We start from the raw sequence: 21,984 nt of genomic DNA, 5'->3' as shown, positions 1-21,984 counted from the left end.
GGGGAGTTTTCTAAACTTTTTTAGAGCAAGCAGAGACAGTGCATACAGTACACTTCAGTGTCTTGCTGCAGACATTGTTGCTAAGGTCCTGGGTGTTCAGGGTGGGTGCCCAGCGGAATCCATGAAAGAAACCTGTTCCAGACTTCTGCTCCCTCGACCTTCTCAGCTATCCCTTCTCCCAAATGCTTCCCACAGACACAGCAGACCCCAAAGACGAACTTCACAGCCGACCCCGCTGTGGAAAACAGGTGGGTTTGGAAGACGCCGCTGTGGACCTGCAGGGAGAACTCAAGCCCAATCATTGTGCAAACAGGATATTCGCTTGTGTCAGAAAGATCAAAAAAGGCTTGAGGTTTTTCTTCACAGCCTCAGCCTGCCTCCTTCTCTGCTCTCACTTTATCTGGTCCTTGCAGTGAGCAGGCGCCTCTCTTGCCCAGCAAGCAGGAAGACATGGCTGCGGGGGAGACGCAGCTGTATGCCAAGGTCTCCAACAAGCTCAAGGGCCGCAACACCTCCTCACTTCTGGACCCCCTCCTGGCCATGGGCTTTCCCACACATACCGCGTGAGTACCTGCAGCTGCCAAGGCCAGACAGCCTGGCTTCCCTGCCTGGGGTAGACACCTCTGTTCCCCCTGCCATACCATTGGATAAGCAAATGTTGCTGACTTCCTGCTAACGTGGTCACCTTATCGTGTGAGATGGTGGCTCCAAAGTGGGCCCCCTTCCTCCTGTTTATACATGAAATGATCTTGACCCTTGGGAGATTAGCTCCTCCCCCTGACTGATAGAGACCCTGAAACATGTGCACTTTAGAAGCCATGTGGGTCTCTGGTTGCTCCCTTGTGGGGTTTGGAGGAGAGCACGGGCAGATCTAACTCTCCTGCGGTTCACTGACTCCGAAGGAGACAGACAGTTCAAGGAATCTGATATGAGCCTCCATGGCTGGGACCCCTTGAGAGAACTTCCATTTGAGTTTCTAAGCAGCCGAGGGAAAGCCATTTGTCTCTAGGGAAAGTGTCTGGAATGTCCAGTGACCAAAAGAATGAGTGAGCAATTCCAGGGACAGCAGGCTCAGCACCACCTTGCTTGTCCAAGTCCTCAAGCTCAGAGAGGGCAGAGATGCTGCTGACCATGGTCACATCATCCACTGCACACCTGCTTCTTAGCTGTAGTCCTTATCTCCAGGGAGACACACGCAGGAAGTGTGCTTCAGGGAGCCCAGGGCTCAGGGGTGAGCCAAGCGCTCCTTCAATGCGATAAAAAAGACCCTGGCCACTGTGGAGGATGTGGTATTGAAGCTAGTCTCTTCTGCTCCCAATATCAGGAGGGCTTTGTTGCCACTAAATGGGGAACAGAACATGCTCACCATCCCACTGCAGCTGAGAACACCAAGGTCTAAAGAATAGCCTGTGGCCAGCCTAGATCAGGAGCCGGCTCCCAATGCCTCCCAGACCCACTCTGTTTTACTGCTCAAAATCCCTGCTAGCTCAAACAATAGACACCTGTGTCTTAGAGTGCTTAGTCGGGCTCAGAGTAGGGCTCATGGCATGGCCTCTCTGACATGGTCCCTCCGGGCGGCTACATCCTTGCTGCTTTTCACACAAATAGCTGGAGTGCTGGGCAGCACTGCGTTGGGTTCCAGTGGGGACCACTGTGTCAGCCAATGATTGTGGGGTCTGTGGCCCACTCTGGTCTGTTTGGCCCAGCTCAGCCAAATGCAAGTCGACGTATTTACATCCCAGGTCCCAGAATGAATAAGACACATGGAGCCATGAGGAAAGCAGCACTGAGCATTTGAGAGTGGGGGACCCAGGAGAGGGATGTGGACCAGTCTGCCCAGTGGTTGGGTAAGGGATACTTCCTGCTGAGCCATTGGGGTGGGACTGCCTGTGTCCGGGAAGCACAGCCTGTCTCCGCTGACTTAGCAGGCACAAGTAGACAGGATTGGCCTTGTTGCGGAATAGTGGGGTGCAGAGAGAGGACAGAGGTCAGGTTTTGAGTGCTAGGACTCCAAGGGCCCAGGAAGAAGAGGTGAAGCCATGGGAGGAGAGTGAGTGGGGTTGTGGTACGAGTCACGGCGTCTCCTGGGTACCTGTCGGGAAGTTCAGCAGCTTGGCCCTGGTAGGACACAGTGTGGACAAGCAGCCACTGCACTACTGGGACTCACCCCTTCCAAGGGAAAAAAAAAAATTCAACTGGGCCTTGACCATCCTGTGTTCATGATCCGCAGGCTCAAAGCGCTAGCAGCGACAGGGAGGAAGACGGCAGAGGAGGCGGCAGACTGGTGAGTGGAATGGGAGCTGCAGGCCTATGGGGGCTGGGGGAGGTTGGGGTGGTGCCACCTGGACTCTATTGCCTGGGTGGATCCTCTGAGGGCGATGCGGTGTCTGTTGAGGTGAAACAATGATGTCCACTCCCACCCAGCCCACTCTGAGCCCAGGGAGGAAATATAACCCTCCTTAAAACAGGAGGCGAGAACCTAGAGATTTTCTCACGTAAAAGTCAGATTTAGGACTCTAGAAGGATCCTGCCCAGCATGGTTTCCACTCCCTAGTGCAGAAGCATACTCACACACACACACACACACACACACACACATATAAACAAACAAACAAAAAAAGAAACTGATTTAATCCAAATCTGGTTTTTAAAAATTTCTTGTTTATGATACATGTTAAATAAATAGGAAGGTGTCATTTTTGTTGACATAGAATTCACCATGCTCTCAGGCCACTGAAGATGGAGGGAGAATTTAAACAGTTGAGAATCCCCAAGGTATCTCAGGATACACCCAGAAGGGGGGGTAGGGAAACATGACCTTTCTTAACACCCACCCCAGCTACCTGCCATCACCGTCAGCCCCCTGCCTGGGGAATGTGGGGTGAATCCTTGTTCTTAGGAGCTATAACTTGGTGCCATCCTCCCACCCAGCTGGGAAGTCCCTCCTGCTCTTATCTGAAGCAGCCACAATGCCAATCAAAGAGTAAAAAGCAGATCCTGGGCTTAGCTGTGGCTCCGTGCTGAGGGCTTGCCCTGAGAGCGTGCAAGGGGACCTGGGTTCTACCTTAGTCTCCTTTACTGTTGCTGAGATCAAATTCTGACAAAGACCACTTAAAGAAGGAACAGCTAATTTGGGAGTGTTTGGGTGCGCTCCCCACCGTGGTGGGAAAGCCGTGCAAGTGTGAGCCTGAGGCAGCTGCTCTCTTCCTATCCACGGCAAGAAAGCTGAGGGAAATTTGAGTGTTGGTGCACACAGCACGCTCAAAGGTGCCAGCCCCCCACACTGCTGGTGCTCACCTCACTCTCTCCATTTTGCTCAGCTCTGTTCCCCTACCCATGGGGTGGTGCCACTCATTCAGGTTGACCCAGCCTAGAGGTTCCCTCATGGACGAGCCTGGCAGTTGGTCTTTAGGATTTATTCTAGAGTCTAACAAATAAGCAATCAATATTTACCATCCCGGGTTCCATTCCCAGACCTACCAAAACAAAACAAAAGTTCTTCCAGCCCTGGGTAGAAGCCTGTGAATGGGTTTCAGGGTTCTGTGATCTAGGAGAACCTCTTCTTATAAGACCACAGGCCAAGGGTGCACAGGCAGGGGTGCACAGGCAGGGGACACACAGGCAGGGGTGCACCACTGGGGTGAACTCAGGAAAGGGGTCCACAGGGAGTCAAGAGGTGCAGGCCCCATGTCTTTGCACATCACCATCACGGGAATTGGTTTACGCACAAGGTGTGGGCCCAGTGACAACACACACTTCCTAGCCCTAATGTGTCATCACAGGCAAGCGGCAGTCAGCGGGAGTTCTCCAAAGCTGTAATGGCAATGGGTGTGTGTTAAGGAAGCTGACAACTGCTTGGCTATCTATGCCTTACAGAAATTTTTCCATGAAAATCTTGGCCTGTGCTTCTTGCTCTTCCCTGGGGAACAAATGTCTTGGAGTAGAATTATTAAGACACTGAGCGTTTTCCTCTGCACATGCTGGCAGGTTGCTCTAAGTAATGGTTGCACAGCGAAGCCTGTGGTCTTGCTGCACTTTAGACACAATGGAAAAGGCCTTGACCCTCTGAAGTAGATGGCTATGCTAACTTGACCAGTGAGAGAAGCTGTGTCTTTTCCAATTTTACCTGTGCTGTAGTGAACTTGTACTTGGTGCTTGGTGCAGTCTTTTATGTAGAGTGATTTCCTCAGCCAGGTGTGGTGGCTCACACCTGTAACCCCGGCAACGAGGAGGCTGAGGTAAGCAGAATCACCATCAGGCCTCCGTGGTGTGTAGACAGAACTGTCTCAATAAATAATAAATAAACACTTTTTTAATCTAAATAAATAAATATTTAAGTCAAAAGAAAACTGTGGTTTTCACCGAAATTTTTTCTAAACTTTTGTAGTTTCAATTTTTCCATTTAATTTGAAATCGGCAATGAAGATAAAATGTGAAAATTTTAATAGTACAAAAGTACCTTTACCGGGCCTCTCTTGAAGACTGGGGTCTGAGCCCCTCTGTCTTTGACTGCACTGGCAGACTCTAATGGGACTGGAGAGCATGTGCGATTGGTCTAGCCTGCAGCCACACAGCCCACCGCTGGGCACCACTTGCAGGGATGGCCACAGCCCTGCCGTGTTTGTGTGAGATCAGCAGACCCCTAACTTTGGGCTGGCGTCACTGCTGCTGCATGTCCTCCATGGAGACAGCTCCAATTGACATGACAGTGTTTTCTGTTGCAGGCTGCATGGCCACTGCAATGACCCTTCTCTGGATGACCCCATCCCCCAGGAGTACGCTCTCTTCCTCTGCCCCACCGGGCCCTTGCTGGAAGACCTCCAAGAGTTCTGGAGGGAGAGCAAGCGTCAGTGTGCGAAGAACAGGGCTCATGAGGTCTTCCCTCACGTGACACTCTGCGACTTTTTCACGGTGAGTCCACCCAGAGGCCTTACATGCTCACCACTGCAGCTGACAGCAGCTGTCTCTGGTTACTAGGCAACAACAGAAGACAACTGATTTATTTTAATCAAGACACCAGCATGAGCTGGCTCCTTTCTGGGGATCTTTTTCCTCCTCTGGCCAACTTCTATTCATCCTTCAGGACCCAATTCATTTGAGAGTCTTCAACCCCCAGGCAGAAGGAGGTACAACCCCAGGTTCTCTGCATCTTTCTCTCAGTTTCTCTAGGAGCACATTTGGGTGCTGTGAAGGTGATAGGTCCCTCTAGGAAGATAGATGCTGTCCTGGTCCTTGTCTACCCAAAGACTAGCAAAGTCCTCAACAGAACAAGAGCCCTCTGTGTGCTGATGTGGGCTGGACACAATCAGGGTTTTCCCTATGTCAGGGCCTGGCCCTCTGAGAAAACAAACAAACAAAAAAAAACATGGTAAAAATCACCAGCCTCCTCAGTGAGCATTGACAAGGCAAGAGGATGCAGAGATTGTTGGACCAAGAGAAGAAGACCTAAGGCCATAGAGGAGAACCCAAAGCCGTTTCCTCTCTACCTCTGCCTGGTGAGCTAGAAAAGGGCCCACCTGCTCCTGGGACAGCAGGACAGAGCCTTCCCCTGCCACTCCACACTGCTAGAGGAACATAAAGCACAATGTGCAAGAAAGAAGCTTCAGGAAGCTATCCCACAGAAAACAATATCTCCCAAGCATCCACAAAGCACCCCTGTGCACCTGAGACTGAGAGGTCTCTGGGGACAGAACTAAATCGTTGCTTTCTGGAGGTCTGAGCTGGGATCCCATGGGACACCGTGAGCTTCCTCGGAGTTGACTGGAGCTAACCAGAAGGTAACGCATTCAAACTGAGGCAAGCAAGGAACACAAAAGGAAAGAGGACTGCTTTGGGAGGAGACAGGGGACAGTGTCAGGGGAGTTCCAACCAAGAACATAAAGGGGATCATATTGCAGAAAGACTCATACCCAAGATGCCTCAAATAACCGAGCAGAAAATATGGGGGTTGACTCTTCACTCCGTAGCTGTAGGGGCTGCATTGGAAGTGTCCCAGAGCCTTGGATAGAGAACAGCCCATAGGAATTAAGCCTTGATTCTCAACAGGTGAATTAATTCAACAGCTCTGAGGACACGCATTCTCTGCTTCTCTTCCCTTAGTGTGAAGACCAGAAGGTGGAGTATTTGTATGAGGCTCTGAGGCGTGCAGGGAGCAGGATCCTGAACTCCTTCCCTGCCCTGGTTCCTCTTGTTCTCCATTCCTCCATCAGCTACCTCGGCTTCTTCATCAACGACAGCCCTGCTGACGTCATCAGAGAATTCGCCATGGCGTTTGCCTCAGAGGCATCAGTCTTGGCAGGTAGGGGGCCCCAGCTGTGGGCAGACACACTGTACCCTTTGGGTCCCAGCAGAGCCATATCTACGACCTTGATGGATTAGTTCCTGTCCACGGTGACGGCTCTTTAATGTCCATCCTCCGAGGAATAGTTTGGTTTGTGTCTGGAAACAGCGCACCAGTCACTCACAGCCTATGCCCCCAGAGGTTTCTTCTAGGCCTCGCCTTAAAAGGGAGAAGGAAATTCTAGGGGTGTGTCTCAGTTGGTAAGAGTACTTGGCAGGGTATGAGCGCTACGTATCCCAGGCATGAGGTTCATATACGTGTAATCCAGAAAGGGGAGACAAGAGGAGCTGAAGTTCAAGAACACCCTTCACTACATAGCAAGCGAGTCATACTTTTATTACATGAGACTCTATCTCAGAATGGAAGGAAGGAAGAAGGGAGGGAGGAAAAAAGGGAGGGAGGGGGAGGGAGGGAGGGAGGGAGGGAGGAAGGAAGGAACAAGCAAACAAAGGGAAAGAAGGATAAGGAAACTATACTGCCCAGCAGGAATCCTGTCCCGCATCCCTGTGCTAGGTTACACAAGGTCCCCTGCCACCAGGAACTTCAGAACGGGACCTTATTTAACAGTGGGCTCTTTAAAGATGCAATTAGTTGAGATGAGGTCACACTGGAGGAAAGTGACCCCCCCCACAAAAAAAATTTCATTTTCTGAAAACAATACATGGAGATACCAAGGAGGCCACTTGACCACAGAGGCAGAAATGAGCAGGATAGGGCCACAGCCAAGGGCTGCCTGGGGCCACCAGGAGCTGGAGGACCCCAAAGGACCCACCCTGAGAGCCTTCAGAAGGAATGTGGCTCTGCCCACACCTGGATTTTGAACTTTGGCCTAGATTTCTAAGACAATACACTCCTGTTGTTTTATGACATTCAATTTGGCTACCCTGTTGCAGCAGGAAGCTGAGTGCCATGCTCTGCCATGCTCACCCATCCTCGTGGCCTGGAACTGAGCATTCTGCCTCACCGAACACTACCAGGGCTCTGATTGATAGGCCCCACTTCCCGGAGAGCTGGCCCTGACCTCTTATCCATCTCCTGGCCCTGAGCTTGTCCTTCTTGCCTTCCCAGGTCATGCCTCAGGTTGACCTGAGAGGCTACGAGTCCCTCCTGGGATGACAGCTCAGGAGTGTCCCGAGTCCCTTCCTGCCCACTCTAGCCCTCTCGGCAGCGAAAAGAAGCCCAGGTACACAAGGCAACAGAGGAAAAACAAAAGCCTGTTCAGAAGTCAGAATGACTCAGCCCTGGGTCTCTGGGGAAGCCAGACCAGGTCTTTTCCAGACCCTGCTGACTCACAAGGGGAGCCCACCCTCCCCAACTGCTAAAAAGAGTCACAAAAGGAATTTCCCATAACCTACACACACCTTTGTGCCACCTGTCCTGGCTGCCTTCCCAGAAGCTTGGGGCTCAAGGACCTGGCCAGGGTCTAGCTGGTGTTAAAGGTTCCCCGTGTGAAGAATGCTGTGGTTGTACCTAGCGTCATGTTGCCTTCCAGAACTTTCATTGGGGAATAACAAGCCCTCTTTGTTTCCTGTCCTGCATAGAGAGGTGACAAACAGTTTTAGGGTACTGAGAGTCCCCCGTGGACTCCAGAGTCCCAGAACCAGCTCTCTTTGTCCTAAGTCCTAGCTGTTAAAGGAAACTGAGTCAGAGCATGGCACTCAGTCAAGGCCCCTTAGTGACAAGGACAAAAGAGCCTTGAAATCAGATCCCCCACAGCAAAGCCTGTGTCATTTCTATGAAGAAACTGGACTGTCTCCTCAGAGTCTGAAATGCTTTATGGTCCAACTGACACCAGACCTGGCTGTTCCCATGATGCCAAAGGGTCCTCAAGGTCAGAGGCCATCGCAAAGCCCTGGGCCTTAGCACTACCAGGGCCTCCGGGGAGGAAAGTCAAGTGAACATTAGACGTGCTGCGGGTTTTACAGGCCATCACTCAGGAAATTTTCCTCCTGAGACTCTTCTTCAAGCAAAAGGCATTGGTCTGGGGTGAGGTTGTAACTCAGTGGGTAAAGGGTTTGCCTAGCAATGATGAGGCCCTAGGTTCAGTCCCTAGCAACACATAAACCAGGTATGAGAGTGCACACTTATGACCCTGGCACTCAGGAGATAGAGGCAGGAGGATCAGAAGTTCAAGGTCAAAGCAATCTTTAGACACAGGAGATACTGTCTCAAACCAAGACCTAGACCTAGCATGTAGGCCCTGCTGTATGTGCAGCTGAGAATGAAGGGGCCACTGCTGCATTGCTATCATCCAAACTAGCTTGCAGACTAACCTCTGAAGACTTGGAACCACATCTCCATGCCTACCTTTTGTTTTTCTTCAAAAACTCTGCAAGCATCCAACCACATCCTTCCTAACAGGGAGAGCCCAGTCCCTGCCGTGTCAAGAAAGCGCCAACACTGAGGAGCAGGCATGGTAGAACAGAAGCATGACCAGAAAGGGTTTCTTCCTGGTCCAGGCAGGCAGGGCTGATTCAGGAGCAGGTTCTGAGCACCCCCAATCTCACCCGACATCCAGAATGGGTCCCCAACACCCTATGTTCATTTGACATTCAGCATCTTACATTTCCTTGACTCCACAGACTGCACAGTCAAGCCCTGCACCAAGCAACTACACCTGACCTTGGCCCACAAGTTCTACCCTCACCATCAGAGGACCCTGGAACAGCTGGCCAGAGCTATCCAGCCCAGTCACATCTGCCAGTGGACAGCTGCCCTGTACTCCCGGGACATGCGTTTTGTGCACTACCAGGTGAGAGGACCTGGCCTGGCTGGTGGGCTGGCCCAGCCTTCCTTGCTGGAAGGAGGTAAAGAAAGGAACACTCCTTGGCTGTCACCCAGCTCTACACCCCTCCCTGAAGGGAAGAGGGGGCTACCCTCTGCTGGATTCTAGAAAGTAGCATTCCTTTTAGATGAGTCATTTCAAAAGACAATGAAAGCTCTTCCGTGACATTAGAAAGGCCCATTGTCAAGATGGGTCAATCCATGGTTTGCTTATTCATTCACCCTGTGTAATGATTTTGGTGGGTTTCATTCCGAGGTTTCCTTTCCTAAGAGATGATTAGTTGAGGAGGAAAGTATGCCACACAGGGAATAAGTATGAGGGAGTTTCCAAATCCCTTGTCATAAGAGAGATTGTGAATAGCTTCACACCAAGGAAGGTGGATATACACATTTGGTCGCACTGTAAGGTCTTTCCTATAAGAGAAACAGATGTGGGGGGGGGTAAATGATGGACTAGTGGATAGATGGGTAGGTGGGTGGATATGTGAATAAGTGGATGGATGGACGGATGGATGGACGGACAGACGGACGGACAGACGGATGGATGGAAGAATGAATGGGTGGATAGATGTCTGAATGGATGGGTAGATGTATGGATGAAGGAAGAATAGGTGGGTGGGCGGTGAATGAATGAAGGACAGGTGGGTAAGCAGGTAGATGGATGAGTAGACAGATGACTGACTGGAAAGATGAATGAATGGAAAAATGAGCGGCCAGATTGATGGACAGACTGATGAATGGAAACGTGGATGGAGGGATAGATGGATAGGTGGAAATGGGTATGTGAATGGATGGGCAGAGGAATGCATGAGTGGATGGGTGGCGGGTGGGCTAAAGGATGAACAAACATGTCAGCAGGCAGATAAACGAACGGGCAAGTGGGCTGGCAGATGAGTAGGCAGATGGGTGCACGAAAGGATGGGCGGAAGACAGACAATGAACTTTATTGGTATTTGGCACTGTTCTACACTGTTCCATGCTGGTTGCACACTGTGTATCATATACAAAGGCACGATGGGGCTTTGGAGGCATAGGACCCATCAGAGGAACCAGAAGGCTAGGCAGAGGTGATCTGGCTTCCTACTGCTGCTGCTTCCCAGCCAAACCCTCACTAAGATCTGGGTCCACTGCCTCCCTTCTAGACCCTGAAGGTGCTGTTCCAGTACAAACCCCAGAACGCGGATGAGCTAGTCCTCAGTCCTGGTGAATACATCTTCGTGGACCCCACTCAGCAGGAGGAAGCCAGTGAGGGCTGGGCCATCGGGATCTCACATCGGACTGGCTGCCGGGGCTTCCTGCCAGAGAACTACACCGAGCGAGCCAGTGAGGCTGACACCTGGGTTAAGCACAGGTGAGAATTGTCCTCCCTCTGTCAGTTATCACCTGAAACAGTGAGCTTCCAGATGGTTCTGTCCTTAGGAAAACAGTCCCCATACTGGCCACGTTATCCCTCTGCGCACACGGTAGGCGTATGGTCTGTTTATGGTTTCTGCTGATAACTCTCCGGAAATCAGATTGCTTCAATTACTCTCCTAAGATAGCACTGTGAAATACTTCCTTTTTATGAGCACCAGACAGTGCACACAGAGGTCAGAACTGGGCCTCGTAGTGTTCTAAGGAGGGCTAGCAATTTTCTAGTGTTCTTTAACGAAATGACACAGATTTAACTGGGTCCTCTGCTCAGGGTCCTACAAGGCTGTGATCCTGGCATGGCTGGCACTGGGGTCTCAGTTGAGGCTCGGGGTCCTTCCCTGAGCTCATGTGGTTGTTGGTAAAATGTATTTCCCGGAAGCTGGCATACTCTTGATGGTTCGTTTCTTCCAGCTTGGTTGTCCGATCTCTTTATTTCAACATCTAGCACCATCTGTCAAGGCTAAGGATTTTCAAAGTGATCAGAACTAGGGTGGTGGTGGTGTTGGGAATGTATTGGCTCCTCCGCCACAGCACCTGTTTCCTCTCCCATTTTACTATGAGCGAAAGGGAGAAACTTGGTGTTAGCTTTGACCCTGTGCTTAGAGTTAACTTGGGCTACTTAACCAACTCCATTCTTTCCCAGTTCTGTTCCCCGCAAACAATGTTGCTAAGCACTTCTCTGCAACACAGGGATCTTTCCCCAGCTTCCTATGTCTGTGCCTCAGCCCTGTGGGCATCCCTGGGCAGCAGCAGTCGCCTTCACACGCTGTGTGCACTCTGCCAGAATAACCATGGCTTTTTCTTTGCTTTTTCCCTGTGTGTGTTTACAAGCATGCAGTGCCTGTGTGCATTGTGCATGTTTGCTGGACATTGTCTGTGGACAGATTTTCTAGCCCCTCTGTATCCAGGGAGCTCTTTCCTGTCTCTCTTTCTATCAAAGCTGGCTCACGAGGCAAAAATGTGGAAACTCTACAAAAACCATGTTTTATTCATGTCCTATTGGAAGCTGGATACAGAGTGTGGTAAAAGTTCTGGTAGCTAAAACTTCTGTTTAGAATAAGTGAAGAAGCAACGTACTTTGAATATCCGAAGCAAAGATTGATTTTAGTCATTTTTACCAAACCATAGTTTGAAAGTATAGTTGTGACTGGCAGAGGATCATGGGGAAATTGACTAGACTTGGCAAGAAGTTGTTATTTTTTTTAAGTGGAGGTTTTTTAAAGTATTAAGTGAGATCAGATGAGTTCTATGCTACTGTTTCTTCCTGTTAATTAAGCTTACATTTGGGTTGCATAACAAACCAGGGACAATATTTGTGCCCTTAGGCCACCAAATGCAGTTGACAACAGAGTAGGTCCCCCACCATCCCCACCCAGGTAGGATCTCATGTAGCCCAGGCTGCCCTGGGACGCACTATGTTGCTCTATAGCCAAGGATAACCTTGAACTTCATATGCTCCTGCCTCCATCTCCAGTCATGTGCCATCACATGGGTTTCGTGTATGCTAAGCAAATGAGCTAACCACAGACTCTTATATGTGCTTATGAATCTGTTATATACACTGATATAAAATAGCTTTTAAAAGGCATGGATTCAGCCAGTTCTGCAGTGGGCCATTCCATGTCATCTTAGCCTCATATGCTAATTCATAAGAGCTAAGGAGCACAGCTATAAACTTGGGAAGGAAAACTCAGCCATGATTCCAAGGCTTTATATCAATTGTCAGTTCATGAGCCACAGTCACAAAGGCCCAGAGAGAGAGCTGAACACACCCTCCCATGAAAGCTGAGTTCCCAGCTTGGGTAGTGAAGGGGAGATCAATGTCACAAACTCAAGGAAGCTTTTACTTCCTACAGATGCCACGTGATCAATTAGCTGCTTTAGAAACAGCAAAACATAGGACCAGAGATGTTGGCATCAGGCTCCAGGAGGCGGGGGGTCCTTTAGTGCCCCCCTCATCCTTCTCTCCTCGCTAGGGCAGAAAATCTCACTGTGGAGGAGAAACCATCAGGCGAGGAACAGGCTGGATTCTGCAGCTGCTGTGGCTAGCAACAGCTCCACTTCCTTTTCCGTGTGTCACCTCAGAAGGGTCCCACCTTGTAACCCTGACCTTCCTGTGAGACCTGACCTTCTGTAAGGAACCAGTGTATATTCCAAAAAATTGCAAGAAAAAGCAAGTTCTGGCTGAGTGCTGTGGTGTACTCGAAAGGGTCCCCCCTCTTTCTCACAGGATAGCATCAAGGTCCCAAGCTGACTGAGGGGTGACTGTAGGCTGGGTTGGCTATGGTTTCTAAAGCTACTAAACATTCTTTTAAACATTTAAAGAGGTTTAAAATTGGGGCACGGTGATGCTCAGCCTAAATCCCAGTACTTAGGAGGCAGGCAGACTTCCAAGTTCCAAGGCAGCCAGGGCTACACAAAGAGACCCTGTCTCAAGAGAGGTTCGGGCATATCTGAATGAAAATGTTAATCACTGGGGAATGCAGTCAGACAAGTGTGTGCACAGATAGTTGAGCTGTGGGGCAGACAGCTTGTTGTATAGACATTTGACATGTATCTCTCAAGGCACAGGGCTCACACAAGGCTTGCTTGATACAAACAGCAAGAATCACTGGTAAGCCACCGCCCAGGGAAAGATCTGCAAACCACGTGGAAAAAGGCCCCTTCCTGCTCAGAGGACACCTTCCCAGACCTGAAGGTGGCTGTCATGTGAACACCTTGTAACCCACCAGCACCCATGTAACCTCTTCAGGGTGGCTACAGGATTCTGAGGACCCAGGAGTCCTGACCCAGTGCCAACCTATTACTTAGATTACCTGTTACTGGAAGATGGCTGGGGGGGAGGGCACACTCCTGAACTACCTCAGTTTCAGGCATCTTCACAGGGTGTGGATACAGCCTAGCTAGAGATCACTGAGGCAAGAGCTAAGAACTAGAGCCCAGGAGGACCTGAAGCTGTCTTCCGACCACGTGAGGACATTCCATCACAGAAGACATCAAACCCCACGAAACAAGCTGGTGGCGAGAGACCCCTACACAGCAAGAGCACCGTTGCTGAATGAGAGGTAGCCCTCCAAACATACATATGCTGAAGCCCAGGTGGGCTTTTTTTTTTTAAAGAAAGACTTTTAAATCAAGGTAAAAACAAGGTCTTACTATGATCCCTTACCCAATCTTATACTTTGTTCAGATGGGCAATCATTGAGGACACAGGGGGAAGATGCCATCTTATCTTCAAGCCCAGGACAGAGTCCCCAGGATGAATCACAAGCCCCTTGACCTTAGACCTCCCGGTCTCCAGGGCAGTGAGAAAATGAAACCTGTTCCATAATCGAAGCCCCAATCTGTGTGACAGTAACCCTGGGACTTTGTCTTTGAGATGACTCACACCGAGGTGACCCCCTTCTAGGAACAAAGGGAATGGAAATCTGTCAATTTCTACAGCACAAGTTAACCACTAAGTGGTTCTCTTAAGTCCAAGAGAAAAACAAAAACGACAAACATGCCGCATGCCCGCCCTCTCTGCCTTCCCCAGCGACGCTTGCCTTTTTAATGGAAAGACAAGCGGAGACTTCCTCTCTGACTGTAAAGTTCACAGATGTCACTCAGAGATAACGATGGCTTCACCGTCTGAGCCCCGTTACACAGGTGTCTCTGCCTTGCCCTCAGGAAGAAGAAAGCCACCAGCACTTCCTGTGTCGGGATGCGTCCGCTGTACCTGCTCTGTGTGATGTGCTTGTTACAAAGGGGCTGTGTCAGTGGCACTAGTGTGCGTCACTCTCCATCTTCGGGACCCACTCACGCCTGCATTCCAACCCACTGGTGTCTGCAGTGTGCGAATGCATGAAGAAAGTCTTTTGGGCTATGTGCCCAGCCTTTAATGACTGAGCCATCTCTCCAGTCCGAGACCATCTGGAAGTGTCCATAAAAGGTTACAAATCAAGACAGGACAGGACACAATGACAGGCACGGAGGACTATAATATGTAGGTATCCAAAAAATACATGATAAGACTAGATAGATAGCTCAGTGGTTAAGAGCACTGGCTGCCCTTTCAGAGGACCTGAGTTCAATTCTCGGCACCCACTCTGGGGCTCACAGCTGTCTATAACTCCAGGCCCAAGGGATCTGATGCCCTCTTCCAGCCTCCATGGATATCAGGCATATGCATGATGGACAGTGAAATCACCTGGCGCAAGTGAGAAGGAAACACGGAACACACAACAAACCCGCTTAGGAGTTTATTGGGGGGGGGGTGTGCAGACCTGGTGAAGTCGGTGTGCAGAGAGAGAGGGCAGAAGATGGCGTGTCAAGCTTTTAAGGGCTGCCTAGCAAGTGTACACAGGGGGATGACGTGGTTACATCATACGCAGATGACAGAGATCACACATGCCTGCAAGGGCTCACACAGCTGTGCCATACGTAAGTGATGCAACCATGCCACATTTGGGTCACACCTGACGGCTTGTCCGTACATGTGTGGCCCTGGAACCCAGAAGTTTCAGCCATATTGTGGCTGAAATCATAATGTTCCACCCTTTTGTTTATTATTAAAGTTTGGAGAGTTTGGGATCTTTAATGGGTGGGGATGGGGCAAAAATTTGGGGAGTTTAGAGTCTTTAATGGGTGGGAATGGGGGCATCGTAAGGTCTCTAGTGATTGCTTCCTGCTGATTTTGTGGGCATCGGAGAGTTAAGATGCTTGACCACGTCCTGGGGTAGCTGATTTCTTTTGTGTTTTTTCTGGGTTCTGTGGAACTGGCTGTCTGGCCTGGACCTTGCAAGATGCTGGAAAGGCAGAAAATCATGTCTGGAAAAATTTTAGATCCTGGTGATTAAGGGAAGAGAGTCCCAAGATGGAAGATAGAGGGGTTTTTTGGGGATGGAGGAGGGAATTTCTCAGGGGTTCCCAAGACCAGGAATGATAAGGGAAGAATTAATGATACTTATTCTGGACGAGTCTGGTCCATTTAAATAGGTTCAGTTGGCTCCCTGGAGCTTATGAAAAAAATTTGAAAAGAAATAAATTTTAGACATATTAAAAGCTTATAATTACAATAGTAATAGTGTTGGAATGGAAGATGGTGGGGAGGAGGGAGGAAAAGAAGGGGAATTATTAGACCCCTCAATGTTTACCTGAAGCAAATCTTAAGGCGCTTGTTCTCTTTAGCATCATGGTTTTACCTTAATATCCAGGAGACACTGCTGCAGTCAATGATAAACCTGTTAGGTAAAAGTCTGTTTTGTGAGTTTTTGGAGTCTGGGGCTGTGAATGTCCCCAAACTCATTATTGTTTCTTACCACCTGGGCTTTTGGTAATCCTTGTACCTCCGGCTCTATGTTTAATGATGGTCCCTGTAATAACAGCTGAGTGGTTAACTGGAAATTTATGTATGACATTGGAGATATAGAGAAGTTGGTAAAGCAGATAGGAGAAAGAGGAAGAGGGAGAATATGCGGAGTTTTTGGCATAGGAGGGTTGAGTGCGGTGATGAAACTTTTATTTTTCTGGAACTGGAGAAAAAGTGGCTGATCTTGGTGCCCTCTGGAACATAAGGGAACAGGGCACTGTTTGAGTTACCGTATATGAGGGGTTATCTTGAGCTGGAAGAGTGAAAGGTTTAAGGTGAGACAGGTGGATCCAGTGAGAGAGTCCCTCGAGCTTGGCAGCTGTGGGAGTTACAAGAATCACTTTAAAGGGGCCCTGCCATGTAGGGGAATGGGGTGAGGGGCATTGGTCTGGGGGAGAGAATAGAACCTGATCTCCTATTTTAATCAGCAGTGGGCATGAATTGGCACATGGTTGAGGTAATGAGTAGTCAGTAAAGTCCCATAATAGGGAGTGAAGATGGGATATCAGCAGAGTAAGCAGGGGATCAGGAAGGGAAGAGGATTTAGGTGAGAGGCCAGGGGTTAAAACCGGCCGCCCATACGTGAGTTCAAAGGGCGAGATGGAAAGGGGGCTTTTGGGGAGAGCCCTAAGCCTAAGAAGGGTCAGAGGCAAAAGTTTTATTCAGTCAAGGTGAAGCTCCTGTGACATCTTAACAAGAACATTTTTTTAAGGAACGGTTAGTTCGTTCTACCTTCCATGAAGACTGAGGATGGTTTGGGATATGAAAATGCCAGGGAATGTTAAGAGCCATAGATAAAGTTTGAGAGATCTGGGAAGTAAACTCTGGGCCATTATCTGACTGAAGAGAGGTTGGGATTCCAAACCAGGGAATAATTTCTCTGAGAAGAGCATCAGAAACTGTCTCAGCCCTCTTGCTAGTGGTGGGAAACGCTTCAATCCACCATGACATGGTGTCCACAAAACCAGGAGATATTTAACTTGTCTGACTGTGGGCATATGAGTAAAATTAAGCTGTCAGTCAGTTCCTGGAAGGGAGTCCCTGGCCTGGTAGGTAGGAAAAGGGAAGCTACGATATTTGATCTTGGGATCTGACTTTTGACAGATTTTACAAGAGGCAGTGATAGCTTTTAAGAACTCTAAGTCCTTCAGGGGTGAGTTGGAGGTAAGCCCTGACAAAATGAAACAGAACTTTGCTCTTAGGATGAAAGAGCTGATGTGGGTAGGACAGAATTTGCCGGGTGTCAGGAGGTGTCTGTGAGAATGTGGGCTATACTGTATGAACCCCCTGAGGTGATTGAGGTAGGTTTGGGCTCTAGAATGCTGCTGTTCTAGCTGCTCGGTCAGCCCGGTTATTTCCCTTGGAAATAATGGAACTGTTAGTCTGATGAGTCTGACAGTGAATAATTCCTATAGCTTTGGGGAGATGGGAGGCTTTTAACAAGTCCATAATATAACCTGAGTTAGTTATGGATCCTCCTTTCACTGTAAGAAGCCCATGCTCCTTCCAGACAGCTGCGTGGGACAGGAGGCTAGGAAAGGCATATTTAGAGTCTGTGTAAACATTTAAAGAGTGTCCCTTTGTTAACTGGAAGACATGGGTAAGCGCTGTTAATTCAGCTTGCTGATTAGTAGTATGGGCAAGGAGTGCCTGTGCCTCCATCACCCCAGTATCTGACACTATGGCATAGCCTGCTTTATAGGCTCCTTCGCATAAAAAGGAGCTGTCATCTGTGTACCAGGTATAAGTGGCCTGGGACAGTTTGCTCTCCTGTATATGTGAGGGGTGGAGCGGTAGATCCTCTAAGGTTTCTATGCAGGAATAAGTGTTAGGTTGAGGTAGGAGATTTGAGCTATTAAGGGGTGGTCAGAATTGAAAAGTGAATGTGGCATATTCTACTATGGAGGGAAAGAACTCGGGAAGGGGGTAAGGTTTGTAAGCCTTTGTAAGTTAAGAGATGGGACAGATTGTGGTGGGCGACCCAAAGGTTAGTTTTTTTGACTCATGAGTTAGCTCAGCAGCCACTAAAGCACGTATGTAGGGTGCACAGCCCTGAATGGTGAGGTCCAGCTTCGTTGACAGGTATGCTACAGGTGCAAAGGAAGGTCCCAGCTGATGTCCTAGGACCCCAAGGGCATATCCCTGCTTCTCTGTTACATAGAGGGAGAAAGAATGAGTTAAATCTGGGAGATGAAGAGCTGGAGCCTGGATAAGGGCTTGCTGGAGTCTCTGGATGGGATGGAGAAAGGGCTCATGCAGAGAGCCCAGAGCAGGCTCGTATAATGGGCAGGCGAGGAGAGGAGAGACAGGCCCCCAGAATTCCCTCAGTACCGAGTATGTGACTCCATTGTCCAAGAGATGGTTAGGGTTAGGGTTAGGGGTTAGGGTTAGGAGATGGGCCATCCTGATACCATGATGTTTACCCATGGCTCCCTGTTACAGATGACGGTTGTGGTTGGGTCATGGCACCAATGAAATTACCTGGCACAAGTGAGAAGGAAACACAGAACAAGCAACAAACATGCTTAGGAGTTTATGGGGGGGGGGTGTACAGACCTGGTGGGTCGGTGTGCAGAGAGAGAGAGCTAAAGATGGCATGTCCAGCTTTTAAGGGCTGCCTAGTGCATGTGCACAGAGGGATCACATGGTTACTTCATATGCAGATGATGGAGCTCATGCATGCACCCAAGGGCTCACGCAGTTGCATCATATGTAGGTGATGCAACCATGCTGCATGTGGGTCATGCCTGAGGGCTTGTCTGCACATGTGTGGCCATGGAACCCAGAAGTGTCAGCCATACCGTGGCTGAAATCATAATAGACATACATACACACAGGCAAAGCTTCCGTTTACATAAAACAAAATAAAAACATTTAAATGCATGAACTATGTCAAAATTAATAGACTTTCTGTACCTGGATAATAGGTTTCTCCACAACACAGTAAGCTAGATTAAGTCAAATTGAAAAAGTGTAAGAACAGGTTTATTTGAACAAAGCAATTCCTGGATGGGTTCTCCAGTTCCAGAAATGGAGGCTGGAGAAGCCACACACCCAAACTAAACCAGGGAGATTATATATGCTATAGGCTAGGGGTGATGATGTGTCTGCCACCAGCTGGGTTTGCGCCCAGGTATGGTCAAAAGCTGGAATGTTTAGTCAGGGACACGGGCTGTAGACAACAAGGGAGGAAGTTGCAGTAGTCACCAGGAATGGAAAATTGGGTTTTCTGGCACCTTTTCTTTGTTGGAGATTCTCCGAGAGGGTGGGATGGGGCTTTCGAGATCATTCAGGGGCGAGTTGGAGGTTCCAGCTGAACAGAAATACGACAAAGTCACAGACAGCCCAGGACTTGGTCACAGCTGTCAGGCAGACAGCAGCAGCCAAGACGCAGGATGAATGATGCCATATAGCTCTAGACAGGTTTCAGGCTGGAACCATGGGGAGCTGTTGGTTGCCATGTGATAATCTGTTGTAAGAAAAGGGCTAAGAAATGAAAACATACCTCATGGATGGTTGAGGAGAGTCAACCACAGGGGACCTGTCCACTTCAGAGTCACTGCATGCTGCAGACTTGACTTTATTTCGTGGTCTTGATCTTCACTGCAGAGGTTGATGCAGATATTCCCAGGAACATCCATGATCAGATACCATGGTGACGACATGTTATGTCTCTATTCACTGCCGCTCCTCTTCCCCCACAGGACATACACGTTCAGTCTAGCCATGGACCTGAACTCCAGGAAGGACGGTGACGCCAGCAGCAGAAGAAATGGGGAGTTCCACCCTCCATCCATGTCAAGGAACATTAGCAGCATACAGGCTCTGCAGGTAACAGGACCGTGGGTTTTGCTTGTTTGTTTGTTTGTTGTTTTGTTTTGTTTTTGTGAGTAAACTGTGCTTGCTGGTTTAGCACCCTGGAAGACATGACTGCCAGAGTTTGGCTTTTCTCCCAAGTGAGGACGGACCCCCACACATAGGAGCCCCTCCTAAAGAATGATACCCGCTGCTAAGGCCCCTCAGGCTACTCTGCAAAGCACAGGCCTCCCCAAGAGCACAGTAGGCCTGTGCCCTGGACTGTGAGGTGCAAAGGACAACCCAGAAAGGAGGGCATAGAGACTGCCAGGCAAAGAATTCAAACAAAATAAAATATGGCCTCTGTACCCCATTGATTCAACCAAGTAAGGGTGGAAACATTATAGAAGACTGCCCCTTGTCTTCCCCAGCTTCCCAGCGTTGCTACAGAACACCTACAATGGCCAGCTTCACAAAGTGAAAGGTTTGTCTTGGTTTGTTTGTTATGGTCTCAGAGTCTTCAGTCCATCCTCATTGGGCCTTTTTGCTTTGGGCCTCTCATGGTGTAACTTACCATGATAGATGCAGACAGTAGAAGAGACTTGGCTACCTGATAGAGGCCAGAAAGCAAAGAGAGGAAAGGCCTGGGTCCCAATAGCTCTTCAAAGTCTCTAGTCCAGTGCCCTGTTTCTTAAAGGTCCCTGTCTTGGTAATACCATAGGCTGGTAAGCAAGCCTTCTACATGCAAGCCTTTGAGTAACATTCAAGATCCAAACTGACTGTGGTGACATATATCTAATCCCAGTACTTGAGAGGTAGAGGCAGGAGGATAGCTGTGAGTCTGAGACCATCCTGGGGTACATAGAAAGTTCCAGGGCAGCCTGGGCTACGGTGTCAGAACATGTCTCAAAAGAAAAACAAGGAAGAAAGAAAGGAAAGAAGAAAGGAGGGAGGAGGGAAGAAGGAAGGAAGGAAGGAAGGAAGGAAGGAAGGAAGGAAGGAAGGAAGGAAGGAAGACAGTGGCTTCACCAGTACTGAACACATACAGACTTTCCCTGCCATTGTTCTTTAACAATACAGCATAGCTATTGTTCGCATAGCATTAAATGGCATTAGGTGTTTAAGTTGCCTGTAGATGAGTTAGAATACCAGGGGATGTGTCTATGTTCAGTGCAAATATCATGTCATTTTATACAAGGGACTTGAGCATCTGTGAATTTTGGTACCTGCAGGGATCCTCAGCCCACCTCAGGTGCACTTCAGGATGGCTGTCCTACTCACAAAGACCACTTGGGCAAGCAGAGACTGGCCAGCTAGAGGAAGGCGATGAGGAAGAAGAGCAAGGCTTCTTGCCTGGGTGCTCAGAGGCAAAACATACGCCTGGGCACTACGAGAAAGCTGCCCTGGGACAGATTCAAACATGGGTAGTCCTGGAGGGCTCCTCAGAGGAGGAAGAGCAGCAGTAAATGAGGAAACTATCAATAGATTAATATATGAAAGAGAGAGTGGGGAAGAGAGGAAATAGCAAGAAAGAAAGAGGGGAAAGGAAGAGAGGGAGGGAAAGAGGTAGGGAGGGAGAAAAGAAAGAAGGGAGGGAATAATAAAGGAGATAGATAGATAGATAGATAGATAGATAGATAGATAGATAGATAGATAGATAGATAGATAGATACTTGGAAGAGACAAAAAAGTTGAAAAGTACGTATCTGTGACAGAGTGAGTCCTCTTTTCATCTCCTTTATGATGTCATGGTATCCAGGAAATTAAACTTAGGGAGAAACGGAAGCAATCCCCCAGCCTCATCACTGTGGAGGCTGGCAGCCTGACTCTGGTTGCTGAGCACGTTGTGAGAAAGTCTGTCTCTAGGCAACGACTAGTGGATACTGTAGAGGGAGTCTGACTGACTACTCTGTGTCCCATTGTTTCCACCCCAGGCTACCATCATGAGGAGAGGGGTGCTGGTAATACGCCATGGGGAGAGAGTGGACCAGGTCTTTGGGAAGTCGTGGCTACAGCAGTGCACTACCGCCGACGGTAGGTTGAGTCCAGATGACTCTAAACAGACTCTGTGTCCTCGAGGAACCCTAAATCCCAACAGTCTGTCCTATAGAGCCACCGCGGCAAAGCTACTGTTGGGAAATGGCAGTGCCCCAAGGGTTTGGTGTCGCTTGTATGGATATGGAAACCCACCTATATACACATTGGTCATGTGTCTGAGCCAGGCCCTTGGCATCAGTTCAGTGACATGTGACAATTCTGGTTTCCCCTTTTCTCCGGTGAGACAGGTTAAGCCACTTGTTTC

At 49.1% G+C, this 21,984-nt stretch overlaps 1 protein-coding gene across 2 annotated transcripts in view; it reads left to right on the top strand.

The window, feature by feature from the left end:
• Window positions 1-450: 450 nt before the first annotated feature.
• The window catches only part of Ubash3a (ubiquitin associated and SH3 domain containing A), a 30,085-nt gene continuing 8,551 nt past the window's right edge, over window positions 451-21,984 (top strand). For both annotated transcript variants that reach the window (XM_057751636.1, XM_057751637.1), the window contains exons 1-8: window positions 451-563; window positions 2,231-2,284; window positions 4,725-4,911; window positions 6,100-6,298; window positions 8,923-9,092; window positions 10,267-10,475; window positions 19,592-19,718; window positions 21,617-21,716. In XM_057751636.1, the coding sequence (XP_057607619.1) occupies window positions 451-563; window positions 2,231-2,284; window positions 4,725-4,911; window positions 6,100-6,298; window positions 8,923-9,092; window positions 10,267-10,475; window positions 19,592-19,718; window positions 21,617-21,716 (1,159 nt within the window). The remainder of the gene's footprint in view (window positions 564-2,230; window positions 2,285-4,724; window positions 4,912-6,099; window positions 6,299-8,922; window positions 9,093-10,266; window positions 10,476-19,591; window positions 19,719-21,616; window positions 21,717-21,984) is intronic.

This window comes from Chionomys nivalis, chromosome 19 (assembly GCF_950005125.1).
Source record: "Chionomys nivalis chromosome 19, mChiNiv1.1, whole genome shotgun sequence".
NCBI lineage: Eukaryota > Metazoa > Chordata > Mammalia > Rodentia > Cricetidae > Chionomys > Chionomys nivalis.
Note: the sequence above shows the minus strand (reverse complement) of the source record. Positions and strands in the feature narration are given on the sequence as shown.